Source organism: Rhinopithecus roxellana, chromosome 12 (assembly GCF_007565055.1).
Source record: "Rhinopithecus roxellana isolate Shanxi Qingling chromosome 12, ASM756505v1, whole genome shotgun sequence".
NCBI classification, from domain to species: domain Eukaryota; kingdom Metazoa; phylum Chordata; class Mammalia; order Primates; family Cercopithecidae; genus Rhinopithecus; species Rhinopithecus roxellana.
The window spans coordinates 100,825,104-100,842,498 of NC_044560.1; the positions used below are offsets into that span (position 1 = coordinate 100,825,104).

At 42.2% G+C, this 17,395-nt stretch overlaps 1 protein-coding gene across 5 annotated transcripts in view; it reads right to left on the minus strand.

The window, feature by feature from the left end:
- Positions 1-3,399: 3,399 nt before the first annotated feature.
- Positions 3,400-17,395, minus strand: part of DPY19L3 (dpy-19 like C-mannosyltransferase 3) — an 80,674-nt gene continuing 66,678 nt past the window's right edge. For 4 of the 5 annotated variants that reach the window (XM_030912683.1, XM_030912684.1, XM_030912685.1 and 1 more), the window contains 3 exons: positions 11,624-11,756; positions 8,800-8,958; positions 4,398-7,200 (listed from right to left, as the gene is read on the minus strand). In XM_030912683.1, coding sequence (XP_030768543.1) covers positions 7,039-7,200; positions 8,800-8,958; positions 11,624-11,756 — 454 coding nt within the window. In that variant the 3' untranslated portion in view covers positions 4,398-7,038. Of the gene's footprint in view, positions 7,201-8,799; positions 8,959-11,623; positions 11,757-17,395 lie in introns of all 5 variants that reach the window. The other variant, XM_010355779.2, reaches the window with a different exon arrangement.

The window sequence follows — 17,395 nt, forward strand, 5'->3', positions numbered from 1 at the left end:
TGGCCCAGATCCTGTCCTTTTAAACTGTGGTAGGAAGAATTCTAAGATGGCCCCCAAGATTCCCACTGCCTGAGGAACATGCCCTGCAGAGCCCCTCCCCTTGAGTGTGGATGAGCCTATGAATATAAACGCTACTCCTACTTATGTAATTAGGCAAGGCTATATAGCAAAAGCAAAAGGATTCTGCAGATGTAATTCAGGTCACAAATTAGCTGATTTTGAGCTAACAAAAATGGAGATTATATCAGGTGGGTCTGACTTAAACCAGGTGAAACCTCCCCTTTTTATTTTTGAGACAGAGTCTTGCTCTGTCACCCAAGCTAGAGTGCAGTGGTGTGATCTCGGCTCACTGCAATGCCCAGGCTGGAGTGCAGTGGCACAATCTCGGCTCACTGCAAGCTCCGCCTCCCGAGTTCACACCATTCTCCTGAGTCAGCCTCCTGAGTAGCTGGGACTACAGGTGCCTACCACCCCCCCCAGCTAATTTTTTGTATTTTTAGTAGACACGGGGTTTCACTGTGTTAGCCAGGATGGTCTCAATCTCCTGACCTCATGATCCACCCGCCTTGGCCTCCCAAAGTGCTGGGATTACAGGCGTGAGCTGAAAAACTCTTAAAAGATGAACTGGAGAGATGATTTCTGATGGCCTTGAAGAGGCTAACGGTCATGCTGTGAATCGCCTAGAGAGGGGTGGCCTCTAGGAGTTAATGGCCTCAGTCCCAAGGCATAAGGAATTTAATTTTGCCACCAGCTTGTATGAACTTGGAAGAGGTCTCCTAACTCCAGATGAGAAAGCAGCCTGGCTGATACCTTGATTGCAGCCTTGTGAGACACGAGAGGACCCAGCTAACCTGTGCTTTGGCTCCTGATCCACAAAACCTTGAGATAACAGACATGTGTTTTTTCAAGCTGCAAAATTTGTGGTAATTTGTTATGTAGTAATAGAAAATGGATACATTCTCTGTGTTATTTTGGTGTGAAAGTTGGACTAGCTTTCCTAAAACTTGGGGCTCTCCCTATTCTATGGCTGAGACTAAGTGAACTTGGGAGTCATCCCCTCTTTAAAAGTGAGAAAGAATCTGGCTGTGTACCCTTCTTGTCCTGATGTCCTTTGTGACCTTTGATGTCCTTTGTGACCTTTGAACCCCATGCCAGAACTTTCATGGGTCTTGTCTATTCAAGTTTTCAACTTCTTTTTTCAGGCCACATTGACATTTTCTATTTTGTTAGAAAGTAACCTATTTCCTATAGGTTATTTACTTTTGTTACAGAATTGCATAAGTTATCCTCATATAATTATTATTCCTGATTCTGGAATTATATTTTTTACATTTCTACTGTTTTATATTTTTGTTTTGTCTTAATCAGGTTGGCCCATTGTTTATCTGCTTCATTTTAAAAGAGCTGAATTTTGAATTTATTTATCCTTTTTACTATTTGTTGGATTGATTGATTTCAGCTATCTCATAAATTTTATCTTCCTAGTTTCCTGGTCTGTTTCGTTGGGTTTAATTTCTCTCTTTTCATTATCAAAAAATTCCAAACTAGCTTAAACCATATGTTTTCATTGTTAATTTGTTTCATCTAGATGCCCCACAAAATTTTGACACAAATCCTAGACATACACTTGCCTGTAAATATTTCAGTATATGTTTTAAAATATAATGACTTTAAAGAAACTTAAGAAAATGTCCATATCACATACAAGAATTATTGAGATGAGACTGTTTCCTTGAGCAAGGGAACCCCTTCGTGGGTGAGAACTGGAGTGGCTGTTTCACTCAGCCTGCTGCTGGCCACTCCTCGCGAGAGGGAGTATGTGAGCAAGTGAGTGCAGGAACTGGAGGGAAGGAAGGCTGGAACTGGCCAGTGGCTCCTCTCTGGCAGGAGGCAGGCTGTGTGTGGGCCCCACAGCAGCATCCAAGCCCCTGCCCTCCTGGCACCTGGGTTCTTGTCTGGCATCCAGGAAGAATCGGGTCACATGAACGGACTGAAGCGTAGTAATATGTGGATGATTTTATGGGGTGATGGAAGTGGCTCTCAGTGGGATGGGAGTTGGAAAGGGGATGGTGTGGGGAGATCTTTCCCTGAAGCCACATGTCTGAAGTTAGCTGGGTCTATCCATAGTCTCCGCTGCTCAGCTGCTTGTATTCCCGCCAGTTGGCGGCTTGTATCCCTGCTGTTCAGCTGCTTGAGTTGCTCTGCCACCTGAAGTATTTTTATGGGCACAGGATAGGGGTGTGGCAGCCGCAAAAGGCAACATTTGGGCAGAAAAACAGGGTCAGCTGTTTTCACTTAGGGTCAGGGTTCTGGGCTTAAGGGTGGGGTTCAGCCGGGAGCCCAGCCATTCTGTATCATTACGCTAGTTCTTTAATATCACCAATGTTCATTCAGACAGTTCTGCTAGCACAGAGGGCAAGGACACAGACAAGTTCAAGCTGCCATCCTCCCAGAATCCCCCAGCTAATAAAGGCCTGGCTTTCAGCCTGACTGTAACTCAGAAGAAATATATTTTATATTGTACCCCCCAAACATGAATACCTACATGTATAACTGGAACAGATCTTCCACAAAACAGCACTTACATTTAACACTGGGCTGTCCTCCTCCTTCCCTCCCTCCCTCCTTTCCTTTTAAATGTTGGTTGTAACTCATGAAATTGACTTCACATTATACTATAGTTCTATTATGCGCATGTTGAAAAACAATCTTATAAAGCAAACTTCTAAATAATAACAAAAAGGTTTATGAAATGAGTTTCAGACACCTTATCTGAAAGGAGGGGCAGAGAAAAAAAAGCATTTCATCTGTCAAGCGGCTGGTGTCCATGTCAGCCCATTCCATGTTCAGTATCATATCCCACATCTCTCGCTTATCTATACTATTATTCTTATTTTGCTAGGGACCACCTGTCAGTACAGAATATCTGAGATCTCACTGCCGGTTTTTTTCCATTTTTGTCTTTCTGACCATTTTTGCTTGAAATTTCAACTTCTGCTTTGAACGTAACAGTCCAACACATTTGTTATCTATACACTCTAACCAAGCAGGTGCACTACCACCCATCTTCCTGAACTACTAAAGACTCAGAATTTAATTAAGTAGAAACTGTTCTTGAGGTCAAAACAAATAGCATTTAGTCCTTCAAGGATAAATTCTGCTGATAGTAGTCTTCTCTTTATAAATCTAAACTATAACCTTGGAATTCAAGTGAAACAAATAAGCAGATGTCAAACCAAAATCCGTGTGAAAAAATAAACACCCTCAACAATAACAGTTACAATTAAGATCCCGATACACCCATCTTTAGTGATTTACTCTATTTAGCAAATATTTAATGCACTTCAACAAGCAGGTTCCTTGGGCTTTGACCTTCAAAGAAATGCAAGACACTCGTGCAATTTAAAAGAGCTTTACTTAGTATACAATCTCCATACAATTCAGTAAAACAAATTATAAAAGCTCTTTGTAAGATTTTACCCAAAGGGTGTTAAAAACAGAAAACCAATTGCCACAAGACAGACAGACATTCTCTCATCTCAAAAGCTTTTTTCCACAAACAGACAAACACTCTCTTAGGCCAAAAGGTTGCCACGTTTAAAGTATTTGGGAGCGTATTAACCAAGATACAGGATCTGATAACACTTTATTGATTTTGAGATTTGAGTTAAATTTTAAAAACCAAATATTTGTACGTTAATTTAGGTAGGTTTTGGCCAAAGATGAACTAAAATCTTTACATCTTAGACAAAATTAATACAGAATCAGAATAGACATTTTTACTTTTAGTTAATTGTGGAATAAAGATGCAGATCGGATGATGTATTTACATATGCCTTTGCCACCTGGCAGCATCCAACCAAAAACACACACCCACACAAACACAAACGCACACACTCCTGTCACGCTGATCTCACAAGGGTCAGGAAAATCACCATTAACACGATGACAAATGGCCTGGGTAACATCTAACTATGCTCCTGGCTAATATACTTGAAATGAATCCCTATTTTTCAAATGCCTGTAATAAAAGTGATTAGAACCTTCCAACTAAATTAGAATCTCTAATAACTATTGTGATCAGTATCAGTAGTTGGTCACTTAATAAAGTAAGTAGGTTAAAGTAGGGAATCATAACCTCAACTGTGTAACTGTACATTCGTTTGCTGATCTGCTGATATAAAGACATGAGTTTTTCCTTTGCCTAAGGGTCCAATGACTGTAGTTCTACTTCTCACATAAATCACACCAATAACATGATTTGGGTCCCTTCTTCTCGGTTTAGAGTTTTAAAAGGTGGGATGAGTACTTAAATAAATCTATGAAGCAATCTAAGCTCAGAAATTTTCTTGATTTGTAAAATTTCCCCAATATCTTATAATTTTCCCAGCCACACCTAATTTAAAAGCAACTTTTATTGGCAACTAGCCTTTATCACTTCTTACCAAAGCATTCAACTTAATTTTTGCAGAAAGCTCTTTCTTTTCACACCCGTATTTTCTACGTGTACGTAAATACTTAACTGAGTTGTGTACTTACAAGAGAAAGCAGAGCTTGCATGTAGTAGTTTGGGACGGGCGCACAACTCAAGGGAGAGAGCCAGAGCACTGAGAACACCAGAGAGCAGCCTCCAGCTGTGCTGGGGCAGGTGGCTTACGAGAGAGATGGAGACTCCGGGGCCTGGGAGTCACATAGACAGAGTCCGTTAAGAGCACTTCTATTGTACTTAGAGGGTCTTCTGATTGCTAACTCAGAAGCAAAATCAAGTGGGTTTTCTATCAACAGAAAACAGAGCCATTCTTTGAGGCTATCACCACCCAGGTCTGAGTGGCGGGGAGCTGCCGCCGTGGGTCTCTTGCTTCAGCCTGGTGGAGAGGCTGTAAGCCAGAGCCAGAAGTCAGATGCTCTTCTTTGCTTTCCTTCTGTGTACTCCAATGAGAAGGTCACATTGGAGAATACTGACAAGTGCTAAAAATATTTATTAATAACATGATTCGTTGATAGATTTGGTCATCAGGAAATAAAAACTTCTACTGTACATTGTCACAGTGTCTTGGAAAGAGTGTTAAGTATGGATTCTGTCTTGCAAGATTTTTTTGGCACTTTATATTTTTCACTGAAGACTGAGCACTAAAGGTGCTGGCAACAATGACACCTAAACTATGAAAAAGAAAAAAATCACTGTTTGCCATCATTGCAGTGATAAGCATACAAATTTAAGTGCATGTTTCTTGTATATTAAGACTCCAAATGCCCAAATGCTTAGATGAATACATACAGGAATACTTAAAACAAATTTAAATATAGCCATAACAGAGGATTTTGAAAACAAAACCACAGAGTCTAACATATTGTACCTTACGTGTGCTTGGTTTCAATTAGAGTAAGGCACTCGCTGAAGGATGGACTGACCCATGCTGTCAGCTACAACAGGCATGCATCATTATTGGCTTAATTAAAGTTTTAGTACTGATTAAAACGTTTTATTATTGTATTATCCTAAACTGCAGTGGTCTCCAATCTTATTAAGGGATACAAAAAAGGTGTAATTCAGGAGTTTCAGTTGCATAATTTAGTAACCCAGCTACTGTCAATTTTTTATTTAAACAAGTTTTGATAAAAGCTGAGTCTGCTTGTGTCCAACATGACAGTGTAAAAGACTTTTTGAATGCTGCTTAATAAGTAGTAATTTAATATAAAATCATTTGAAAATGTGATGTAGCCATCTTGATGTCTATGGTAATTTACTTCAATACAACTGCAAGCAGAAATGCTTAAATCATTTCCATCTGGCAAGAACAGGGGAGAACGTTAATTCCATTAGCCATCTTGATTTAATTAAATGCATAATATGTTCTTACTAGCAACTTTTACATGTCCTCATCATTAGAAATTAATTATATAAGCAATTATCAAAAAAATTTTGAGCAAGTACGTATACTCTTCTTTGTTGTTTACAAATAAGCATGACTTAGAGGCACTTGGTTACCTTTTAGTAAGGAAAAGAATTATACTACCAGGGCCCTCCCAGTAAGATTGGAGACCACAAGTCAAACTTGGTATGAAAATGCTGTCTGCTAAAAATACTATATTAGTGAACTAGTTAAGATAGAACATTTAAAAAATATTCAGACTTTGCAAGATTCTAGGCTGTAAAAAATACAAAGGCTAAAAACACAAAAAGTTTACAAAATTTTGCAAACCCAATAAATTGAAATGAGTAAGAAATAAAGCAAAACTATTACTTGCAAGAGAGGTTAGCGTATCAGTAAGTTTTAAAATAATAACACTAAAATGTAATAAATTCTACTTGGCTACATACATTTCTGCCCCTTTAAGGACTTACAATATGGAACTTGTAACACTTTTCTGTGCCCAGCATTAAAACACATGCGCGCACACGCACACACACACACAAATACATGACACATAGTGCTGAAGTACTCCACATTACATTTCAGACAGAGTGTAACAAAATGTTTGATAAAAGCCCTAACATGATTTTTTTGTTAATGCTAAAAGCATGACAATTGGAAAATATTGTAATATTTTAAGATACAACAGGACACTAAAGAGCTTTTTAGAAAGCTACCAATTCGTCTTCACCAGTGAAATCATATTAAATAAGCCGATCATCGTCTCTAATTGATTCAATCATAGCTATTTTAAGCCACCTGAAAATTAAAAGTATTTCAAATCCTGAGCAGGTGCTCATCTTCCAACATGGTATGTGCCTATCCAGGTATCCATGGAACACACATCATTCTCTCCAACAACATAATTTTAGGTCACTCTTAGAAAGTTGTCAACATTTAGGCTAAAGAACATTAATGAGAAAGATAGACACACAACAAAAAAGACTTCCGCTTGTAGAAGATGCTTTCAAAGATGGCAATGCTTGTGTAAACATCTGTAGAACTTACTCATATCACAGCTTGAAGGTTTGGGCTACCTACTTACATAGGAAACGTCATCTACCGAGTTTCATCATGATGCAGTTTCACTGTATCAAAAATAGACACTGGGCAGAAATCTGTGCTACTTGTTTCTGGACAGCTTGTAAACGTGGAAGGTTTTGTTCTGGAACACTCTGGTGAAGTGGGCCACGTAGGGAGGCAGGTTTCTTTTGATCTCTTCACAGAAGCGAGGGTGGTCTGCAGGTTTCAAATCAGGATCATTCTCTCCTGGGCCATCCATCATCTAAAACCAAAACAAACCCAAATACAATTTTTGGGGAAAATCCTACTTATGAAAGACAGTAGGAGCAGGAATGGGTATTGGGTTTAAGAATGGTATGTGAGTGAAATTAAATTATATTATTTCAATGTCCATGGGCACTTGGAGATCATCTGGCCCATCCTTTTCCCCCTTCAGAAGTGCAGACCACGGCTGAGAAGGAGAGTGCAGCATCACACGATGATCCCATTAACGGGAAAGCCAGAACTAGAACTCAGGTCTGCTTGTTCTTAGGAACATACTATACTGTCTCTCTCACAGAAATGAAATATAGAGGACCACTGTGATCAGAGAAAGCTCTCTAATTCATCAGAAAAAGTCACACTTCGGCCAGGTGCGGTGGCTCATGCCCAAAATCCCAGCACTTTGGGAGGCTGAGGCAGGAGGATCACTTGGATCAGGAGTCTGAGACTTCTCTGGGCAACACAGCCAGACCCCATCTTTACAAAAGATAAACAAAATTAGCTGGGTATGGTGATGTATGCCTGTGGTCCCAGCTACTTGGGAGGCTGAAGTGGGAGGATCACTTGAGCCTGGAAGGTTGAGGCTGCAGTAAGCCAAGATCATGCCACCGCACTCCAGTCTGAGTGACAGAGTGAGACCCTGTCTCCAAAAATAAATAAATAACCTGAAAAAGTCGCACTCAAATCAAAATTTAAATGGATGTCTTTGGTCTGCACCACCTCTGAACTCAAGACAATTATGAACTATGATTCTCCTCGGGCAAAAATCTGAATCTCAAATTTTGTACAGTTAAGAATTTTTTTTTTTTTTTTTTCAAATTCAGGCTAGGTTTGTCACTTTGTACAACTCATTTACAAATATCTATTGGCTTCCATACCATTAATTACAGCACACCTCACACCTCTAAAGGGTGAAAATCTGTTTGCTCTACTGAGACCTGGCAGAGCTCCAAGAACACTTTCCTCAGAAGGGAGAGGGGACAAGCGGCTGACTGCTTTTCTGCTCTGGAGTGCAACTTAGCCTCTGACAGCCGGCCTGTGGAAATGCACCAGAGGACACAGGACACTTAGTGGAAGACAGCAGGAGGGGCAGGGGGAATCCACCACCTAGATCGGAGGGCAGGAGGGCCCCACCATCCCCGCCATGCAGCGGCTAGCCAATACGAAGCGTTGGAGCAGTGGGTTTAAAAGCTGAGGTTTTGTTTATAGCAGCAAAATCCTTAACAGATACATTTTATGCAGAGCCCTATCATACGAATGAGCTGAAGGCAGAGCTGCTCTGTTTGATGTGACACTGGGGACCCAGGGCTCCCCTCTCACCTCTTCCTTGCCCAGCCCCAGTGGCAGTCACTAAAGTGCCAAGAGAGGCGTTCTGCAGGAAGCAAGAGAAAAAGTGAATACTTGATTTGTAGCGTAATTCAACTAGACATAAAGGATAAAAAGATGCACATTCTTAGGATTCAAATCAGAGTCCTGCCCTGGAGTGCAACTTAGCTTCTGAAAGCCAGCCTGTGGAAATGCACCAGTGGACACAGGACACTCAGTGGGAGAGAGCAGGAGGGGCAGGGGAACCCCACACAGGGAGAGGCAGCAGGCTCACGTGGCCGTTGGCGATGTCCAGCAGGTCCCGGAGTCGGCAGCCCCGGCGGTGCCTCCGCTCGTAGCAGATGCTGTCTTCCAGGATTACGTAGTCGGTGCCAAAGGACCTTAGGAGGGCATGCACTTCCTCTGGTGCCCTCTTGGCATATATCTGATAAACCTTCAAAAAGAGATAAAAATGCAATGTGGCAAATGCTACTCAATTGCCAGGGAGTTACCTATGTGACGTAGCCTTTCACAGGGCTGAGTCTAAGACCTAATGCCCAAGGTGCTCTCTCCAGCCGAGGCCACGCTACACACACTCATCTGCAGGCCTGGAGTGTGTGCATGGAAGTTCCCAAAACACTGCGAGTGCTCGGCCTTGGGAAGAGAGTGAGCCAGGAAGAACACATCTGGATTCAGAATGTATTACTTCAAGTTAGGACTATATTCATTAGTAGGCGCTGTTCCAAGGTAAATGACAGGGCTGAGTAAATAAGATACAGTCTCTACTTTTAAAAAGGGGACCCCTAGACTAAAATGGCCCATTAAGAGCGATGGGACAGTCTGGGAGACACCCTTCCCAGTAAGGCAGAGCCCCAGTTTCTGACACGGGTAGGTGGGGAGAAGGACCCCTGTAGGGTCCCTGCTCCTAGGTTGGGGCAGCACAGGCTGCTTTACCTGCTACACCGCATCTCGGCTAACTGAGAGACCCCACTGCTCCTCTCCCTCTCGTCCATCCTGGGGGTGAGAGCCACTTGCAGCACACCATGGGAAATGCCACAGGAGGCCCCCTTCACATTCATACCAGTGCCACACACCCTTAGTGGATGGATGCAAATTGAGCGTCCTATATTCTGGGGCTGGAATGGAAACAGACTTTGTGAGGTGTTGAATGTGGGGGTTCATGAAGAGAGGCACTGACTCCTTTCTTGCACCCTGATTTCGATGCTAGATTTCTGATTTGGGCTTAAGGGTCTAACTTGAATGTGTCCACACGGATGCGTGAAATGGTAGGGAGTAGGATGCTATTACTGAGACAACTGTGTCATCCTACAGTCCAGCACAAGGTCTCGGACTGAAGGCATTCCAAGGATTCCAGGGTCATGATGAAGAGCCGTAGGGCCTTCAGGATTTCAGCATGGGGGGCCTAACCCTAGTACCGAGACAGGAAAGGAGATGCCCAGAAGGACGCTCTGTGCACCTAACCTGTCTTTTCTGCAGTCTCCAGTCCAAGCAGTAGAGGCCACCCCGATGAACCTGGTGTCTCAAACACCAGGGAGCCCCTTTCCTGCATCCTCCTAGTTAATTTGGAACTATCTGGAACACTTGAGCCCATCAAAAAATCCCTATTTTAGCAGGAGTCTAAATTCAAATGATTCTTACACAAAACAGGAGATTTAGTAAAAATCATCTGCTTTCAGACTAGTCAAATGGCACCTCAAAACAAGACTTTTTCAACAACTTTTCAAATGTCAACATGAAAAAGTGACATTAGGAAACATTTATGAGTTGGAAACCTGATTGGAGGGACGAAGGGACACAGGCACCCTCCTGCGCTGCTGACTTGAATGTAAACAAATACGACTTGTATAGAGAGGACTTGATAACATCTTTCGATCTACATTACAGATGCCAACAACCCTGACCCAGCACTTCCACATCCAAGAATCTGCTGTACAGACAGACACTGTGTCTGGAAAGAGTGATGCGCAGACAAATTTATCTGCAGCATTGTTCATATAATCGCAAAAGACAGGGAAACAGCAGAAATGGCTAAATAAAATATGCCATAGCCATGTAAAATATTAAGCAGCTTTAAAAATAACAAGGAAGCTGTTAATATATTGAATATAGAATGATTTCCAAAACACATTAAGTGCCGAAGAAGCAGAATGTAGAATGCCACTTCTTTTGTTACAATGGAGAAAGGAGCACCACCCTCCCCCACCATATTTGTATATGCATGAAATACCTGTGGAAGGAGACACAAGAAACTGCTAACATTATCTGCCTCCTAGGAGGGGAACTAAGAACTGCAATAATGGAAAGGCATTTTTCACTATATTTCCTTTTGTATGTTCTGAATTTTGAACTATGAGACTATTATTATCTATTAAAAAACAAAAACCCCAGACTTCAGAATGGTCCATAAGAAATGTGACCAGTATGCCTCAACTCCTTTTCCTTCCCCTCCCTAATCCAAAAGCTTTGCTCCCAAATGCTCTTTTCTGCACATCTCAAGGCGTGTGTCTTCTCGGTTCTTCCCTGGGGAGGACCTGTGGCCCAATAGCACGTCCTTAGTGGATGTGGGCAGGCAGAGGTCCTGAACCGGGAGATGTGAGCCCTGTGCACTTACGCTCTGATTTCCCCTCTGATATGGTTTGGCTGTGTCCCCAACCAAATCACATCTTGAATTCCCACATGTTGTGGGAGGGACCCGGTGGGAGGTAACTGAATCATGGGGGCAAGTCTTTGCCATGCTGTTCTCGTGGTAGTGAATAAATCTCACGAGATCTGATGGTTTTATAAGGGGGAGTTTCCCTACACAAGCTCTCTCTTTGCCTGCTGCCATCCATGTATGCCATGACTTGCTCTTCCTTGCCTTCTGCTGTGATTGTGAGGCCTTCCCAGCCATGTGGAACTGTAAGTCCATTAAACCTCTCTTTCTTCTGTAAATTACCCAGTGTTGGGTATGCCTTTATCAGTAGCGTGAAAACTGACTAATACACCCTCCTAACCTAATGCTGGAGGGTGCAGCATTCAGCCCCATCTTTACCACACATAGGGACATGCAGCCCATGGCTGGCCCACAAGAAGCAAGGGGAGGCACAGGGAACCCTCACCGCTCTGGTCCGCTCTCTCAGGCTGCTGTCTTCGTAGTGTGGGTGGTTGGTTAGGGTCCTTCCCGTGCACAGCTTGACTCCGGCCAGCAACTGCATGCTTCCCGCAAACACAGCCTTTCTTGGAGTGTTAGAGCTGAAAGATTTTTGAGTCTGAATTAACCCCACCGTTAAGAGGTCCTTAAAGACAACAAAGAAGACAATATCAAACTCTTTCAAAAGAATCCAGCTATGTTACAAAGAGTTACGAAATCAGGGGAAAAAAAAAAACGGGAGTTTGTTTGGGTTTTGACTTCCACTCAAACCAGTGAGTGCAAAAATAATTGCGGTTTTTGCCATTACTTTCAACAGCAGAAACCTCAATTACTTTTGCACCAGTCCCTGTATTTTTTTACAACAATATTTTGTATCTGTTTTTGACTGTTCACCAGAATAGCAGTGGGGAAGCCACTTACTGTTTTGCTAGGTTTACTTTTATAAGGAATTGTCTTAGAAGGCAGGCAGTGTAGCTTTTGAGTTCAGACTTCTAGGCCAAGACCCACAATCCTCTCTTGCTATATTGTTCCAGAGGGGCAGAGTCTAACAAAAATAACCTGAAAGACTGCCACTGCTTGTGTATCCAACTTAACAAAAGGGCTACCTAAAGCAACATGTAACAAATCATCAAGCCAGAAACTGCAGGTGATACTATGTCAATTCCAAGGGTTTTCGCTTAAAAAAGCAATAAGGAAAAAAATCACAGATACTACCATAAATAAAAACACAATTAGCAACAATAACAAAAAATATGGGGCCGGGAGCGGCCCCACTCTGGGAGCGGTGGCTCAAGCCTGTAATCCCAACACTTTGGGAGGTCGAGACGGGAAGATCACGAGGTCAGGAGATCAAGACCATACTGGCTAACACGGTGAAACTCCGTTTCCACTAAAAAAAATACAAAAAACTAGCCCGGCGAGGTGGCGGGCACTTGTAGTCCCAGCTACTTGAGAGGCTGAAGCAGGAGAATGGCATAAACTCGGGAGGTGGAACTTGCAGTGAGCTGAGATCCAGCCACTGCACTCCAGCCTGGGCGACAGAGCGAGACTCCGTCTCAAAACAAAACAAAAACAAAAACAAAAACCAAATAAAAAAAAAACCATGGAAACAAGATTCTGAAATAGCCAATATCTTATTACTCAATATGGGGGATACACAATACTTCTGATGTGAAAACGCAAATATTTTACACATAACTTTTCTTTAGTCCTGATTATGAGAAACTATATGCAGTTTAAGGAACACAGGGCACCCTAGTATTACGGCACAAACTCGCTTTCTAGTTCCCACCACACTACGATCCTCCGCTTCCCATGGGTGTGAGGGGCAGGGACTAAGGACCAAGAAAAGACTCCCAGAATACAGGGAAAGCATTTTTCCTTTTTCCTCCCTGGAAAAAAGGAATCATAGTAGCTGATTTAATCCCTTTCCCTTTTTTTTTTTTTTTTCCTGAAACTTGAGAGTCACTTGCAAGCGGTCAAGGAGTTAATTTCTCAGGAGGCCCTAAGAGCTCTCTTCCAGGGATTCTCCTGAATGCAGAATTTCCCACAGAGGCCCACTGAGGACACTGCGGGATGCGTTTATCCTTCTTGTGTTGAGAGGAGTGTGTGCCTGCTGGACTGAACTAAAATGAGGAAGATGGTTGTGAGGAGTTTATTTAAAATCATTAAAATTCAACATCCTTTGCAGAAAAAGCCACGGCAGGCTGTTCTCCATGGTTTTGGAGCAGGGCACGCAACTAGCTCTGGTGCTGCGGTTTCTAAGAGAAGCTTCATCACATTCATACATCCCACCAGGATGTTTTATTTATTCCAACTCAGTGCTAAGGCTCCAGCGTGAACGCCATCCAACAGAGGCCTTGGATGTCTACAAGCAAGACATCCTACAATTCAAGTTGTGACATTTACAAATAGTTTACTTTTGAAAAATTCAAGATTTTCTTTCTAACAATGACACTCTCATTCACTCGCATTCCAATAAGTGTTCTTAAGTGAGGAAAAAAAGTGGCTGGAATGACAATGAGCATACATAATGACACATAATATGCATCCCCTCTCCCATGCCAGAGTCTAGAATGCGGATTCCAGCAGGAAAAAAGTTTCATATGAGCTTGGCTGCACTTGAGAGCTTGTCATTCTGACAGACCCAGGAACACAAGAACAAATAGATGTTAGCTCTGTCCTCCGTACCAACAAATTACAGGGACTGTCTCACATTTTGTCCCACGTGGTCAGAGGAATAAGAAGGCTTCAATGAAAATGCAATGAAGGTGCACAGAATTCCTTAGTGAAAGGTTTTAATGGAATTCAGTTTAATTCAACTGACACTTAATAAACACTTACTCTGGGCTTTGTGTACTGTGCTACCCTCACCTAGAGTATAATGCTAAAGGAAACAAGTACGAACAAATACTAATTTTTCAAAGTGCCACCATTTTTCCAAGCCAGGCTTCTTTCCTTTGAATACTCTCAACTGGCATGAGCCATTCCACAGCAATCAATGATACGATAACTTGACACATCCGTGCCAAAAAGTGGCTGTCTTTGGTCCTCTGAACTAGACAGATTTAAGATGCAGAAAGAACATGAGTCTGGTTTCCACGCCTGGCAGAGCAGGAGGTGGAGGCGAGAGCTATCAGGGGTGAGTGATCCTGGTTTGTAGTCTCACTGCCTGAACAGTGCCAAGCTGGCCTTCTACACAAAAGACAAACCCGGCAGCTGAGCTTACAACATCCATTCCAATCACAAGACTGTCTCCCCATCACCGTTTTGAATGTATAATAGGAATCTCTGTGTAGCTTCAGCACCAAGAAGATGCACAAAGCTATGTGTAGCATGCATTTTATAATTACAGCAGAGATGAGATGACAGGCCTTGTTATCCAGCCACAGCTAACGACCAAGGTTTCAGCCTGCCTCCTGGACTATAATCATAGCCCTTGGATGAATTAGAGTTCACAAAGGCTTAAATGCCCAAAGTCCTAAACTGCCCTCTAGGGAGTTATAAAGTTCTTTCTTTATTCAAACAATATTGCCGAGGGTCTACCATGTGCTGGGCTGGCAAACACGGTATGACAACCTGCCTTCCAGAAGCTTACTTAGGCCAGGTGTGGTGGCTCATATCTGTAATCCCAGCACTTTGGGAGGCCAAGATGGGGAGATCACTTGAGGTCAGTAGTCTGAGACCAGCCTGGCCAATATGGTGAAATCTGTCTCTACTAAAAATACAAAACTTAGCCAGGCGTGGTGGTGGGCGCCTGTAATGCCAGCTACTCAGGAGGCTGAGGAGGGAGAATCACTTGAACCTGGGAGGCAGAAGTTGCAGTGAACCAAGATCGTGCCACTGCACTCCAGCCTGGGCAACAGAGCGAAACTCCATCTCAAAAAATGAAAAAAGCTTACTTAACAGGTCCCATTACAGACAGACACTTCAAAATAACCCAGTGCTGTAGTGAGCCTAGTCTATCACATATTTACTAATGCTTACTGCAGGCCTTCAGCTAAGCTGGAAATGAAACAGCAGTCACTGAAGATGCTCTCTCCTGGGCAGGCTCTAAGAGCTCTTGAGTGGCTCCCACCCCCAGCCCCTAGCAGGTGCAGCCCCAAGGCAACAGCAGGGCCATCACCAGCAGAGCAAGTGACACATGGCTGCTCAGGGGAATGAGATAAAAAGTGGAACAAAGCTCATTAAGTTGTGACTGTCTTAATGTCTGGCCTTATTAGCAAAAGTCAGAAAGTTTAAAAGAAGTATCTCTGTTTAATGTGCTAGTGCCACAATCCTCTGGATTGTTAACATACTCTTTCACTGAGGACGTGGCTTTATTTTAAAGCAGTAAAATACACATATCCTCATGCCTATAAGATGAATTAAAAATAATACGTCTAACTGGGTGTAGCAGCTCACACCTGTAATCCTAACACTTTGGGAGGCTGAGATGGGTAGATTGCTTGAGGTCAGGAGTTTGAGATCAGCCTGGCCAACACAGTGAAACCCCATCTCTACCAAAAATACACAAATTAGCCAGGTGTGGTGGCGCCTGCCTGTAGTCCCAGCTGCCTGGGAGGCTGAGGCAGGAGAATCGCTTGACCCTGCAAAGCGAAGGTTGCAGTGAGCTGAGATCACGTCACTGCACTACAGCCTGGGCGACAGAGATTCCATCTAAAAAATAAAATAAAATAAAATAAAATAAAATAAAATAAAATAAAAACAAAAAAATAACACTATTTGAAAATGACTGACTTCTGAGGACAGTAGGGATGATGCTTCTTTCCTCTGTGCCATGTGGCCTTGTCTGATATGCCAGCTCCGTGGTAAACCTGGGAAATATCACTGCTACTTCCAATACTTCACTCTACCCGTAAGGCAAATGCCAAAGGAAAAGCTACAAGCAAAGTGGAACAAAATGAGAAACAAACAATCACACATTTCTAAACTTAAAAAGATACTTATATTCACTGTCCTTTCTATTTTGTGGTAAATTTAGCAGGCAAAGGGAGAAGGGATTCGTTGTCCTTAGCTGAAAGCACGCAGTGATGGACATAATGCTGGGTGCTCTTCCTTCACACACACTCTTGCCTGATACAGTCTGTGGTCTGTATCTAAAATAGCTAATGTGCTTTTAACCATTGAATGACATTTCTCTATTATAGAAAAACAAAGCAATTTTTACAAATGTTTGAACAAATGATGTATAAAATGAAAGGATAATTTGTTTTTATAGCTCTCTGCCAAGCTCCATAGCAGGCTGCCCAACCTGCACCCAATTTGTTCTGTAAGAAATGTCACTAAATAATGACAAGGACTCACAGGTCAAATGGATTTACATTATATAATTTAAATGTCATTCCAGGAAGACCTGATGGCATTTTGAACAAATAATCTCATTTATTTGTGAAGCTCTAAGCTTCAACAAGTTAATTGCTGTTGAACTAATGGGGAAACTGAGCATTATAATACAATGTGTGAACATTTGCTTTATCTACACTTCAAAAATTTATAGAATTATGCAAATACTAGAAAATGATTCATTAAATAGAAAAGAGGCTTATAGGCATTTAAGGTCTGCACTCAGCCTACATCATATTTAAAATATACACTCACTTTCTGCTTTGCTTAAATGTGAAAGAAGTTGGTTCATTTTTTCAGACCCATCGAGAAATTCCTGCACACGCAGGTTTCATTACTGGAAAGAGCCTATTTCCAGTGAAAATCTCCTAAAGTGAAGTAGCTAAAATGTCATCCCTCAAAACATGCAAATCTATAGATCTGTCTATCTTATTTGCAAAATGTCAGAAGAAAATTTTCAGGAACGAAAAATGAAACATTCAAGGACACAAAGAAACAAGGTGGAAACCACAGATTGTGGCTGCATTCGGCCTTGCTGAGGTAAACGTGCTTTCTAATCACACAGAACCTTTAAAACTACCGCCTGACTTTTGCTGAAAGAGATACCAGAAGGAAAAAAAAAATTCCAAGTTTTTAATTTTGTATCCAGGAAACCTTATCAGGAGAGAAGGGTAAATATGAATATATGCATTTAAATCGGCTTGAAAACAAGGCATGCAATGCATTGGTGTAGTGTGGAGAGCAGCAGACAGGTGAATGCACAAAAGCTGGGGGTGGAAGGCTGGACATGCCTCTCAGCTCTTAGGGAAGGCGGCTGGGGCTTCCGCAGCCTGGGGCCCTGACTTTAACAACATGTCAAATGTCACAACATCCTTGTAATAAAGAGCAACTTAAT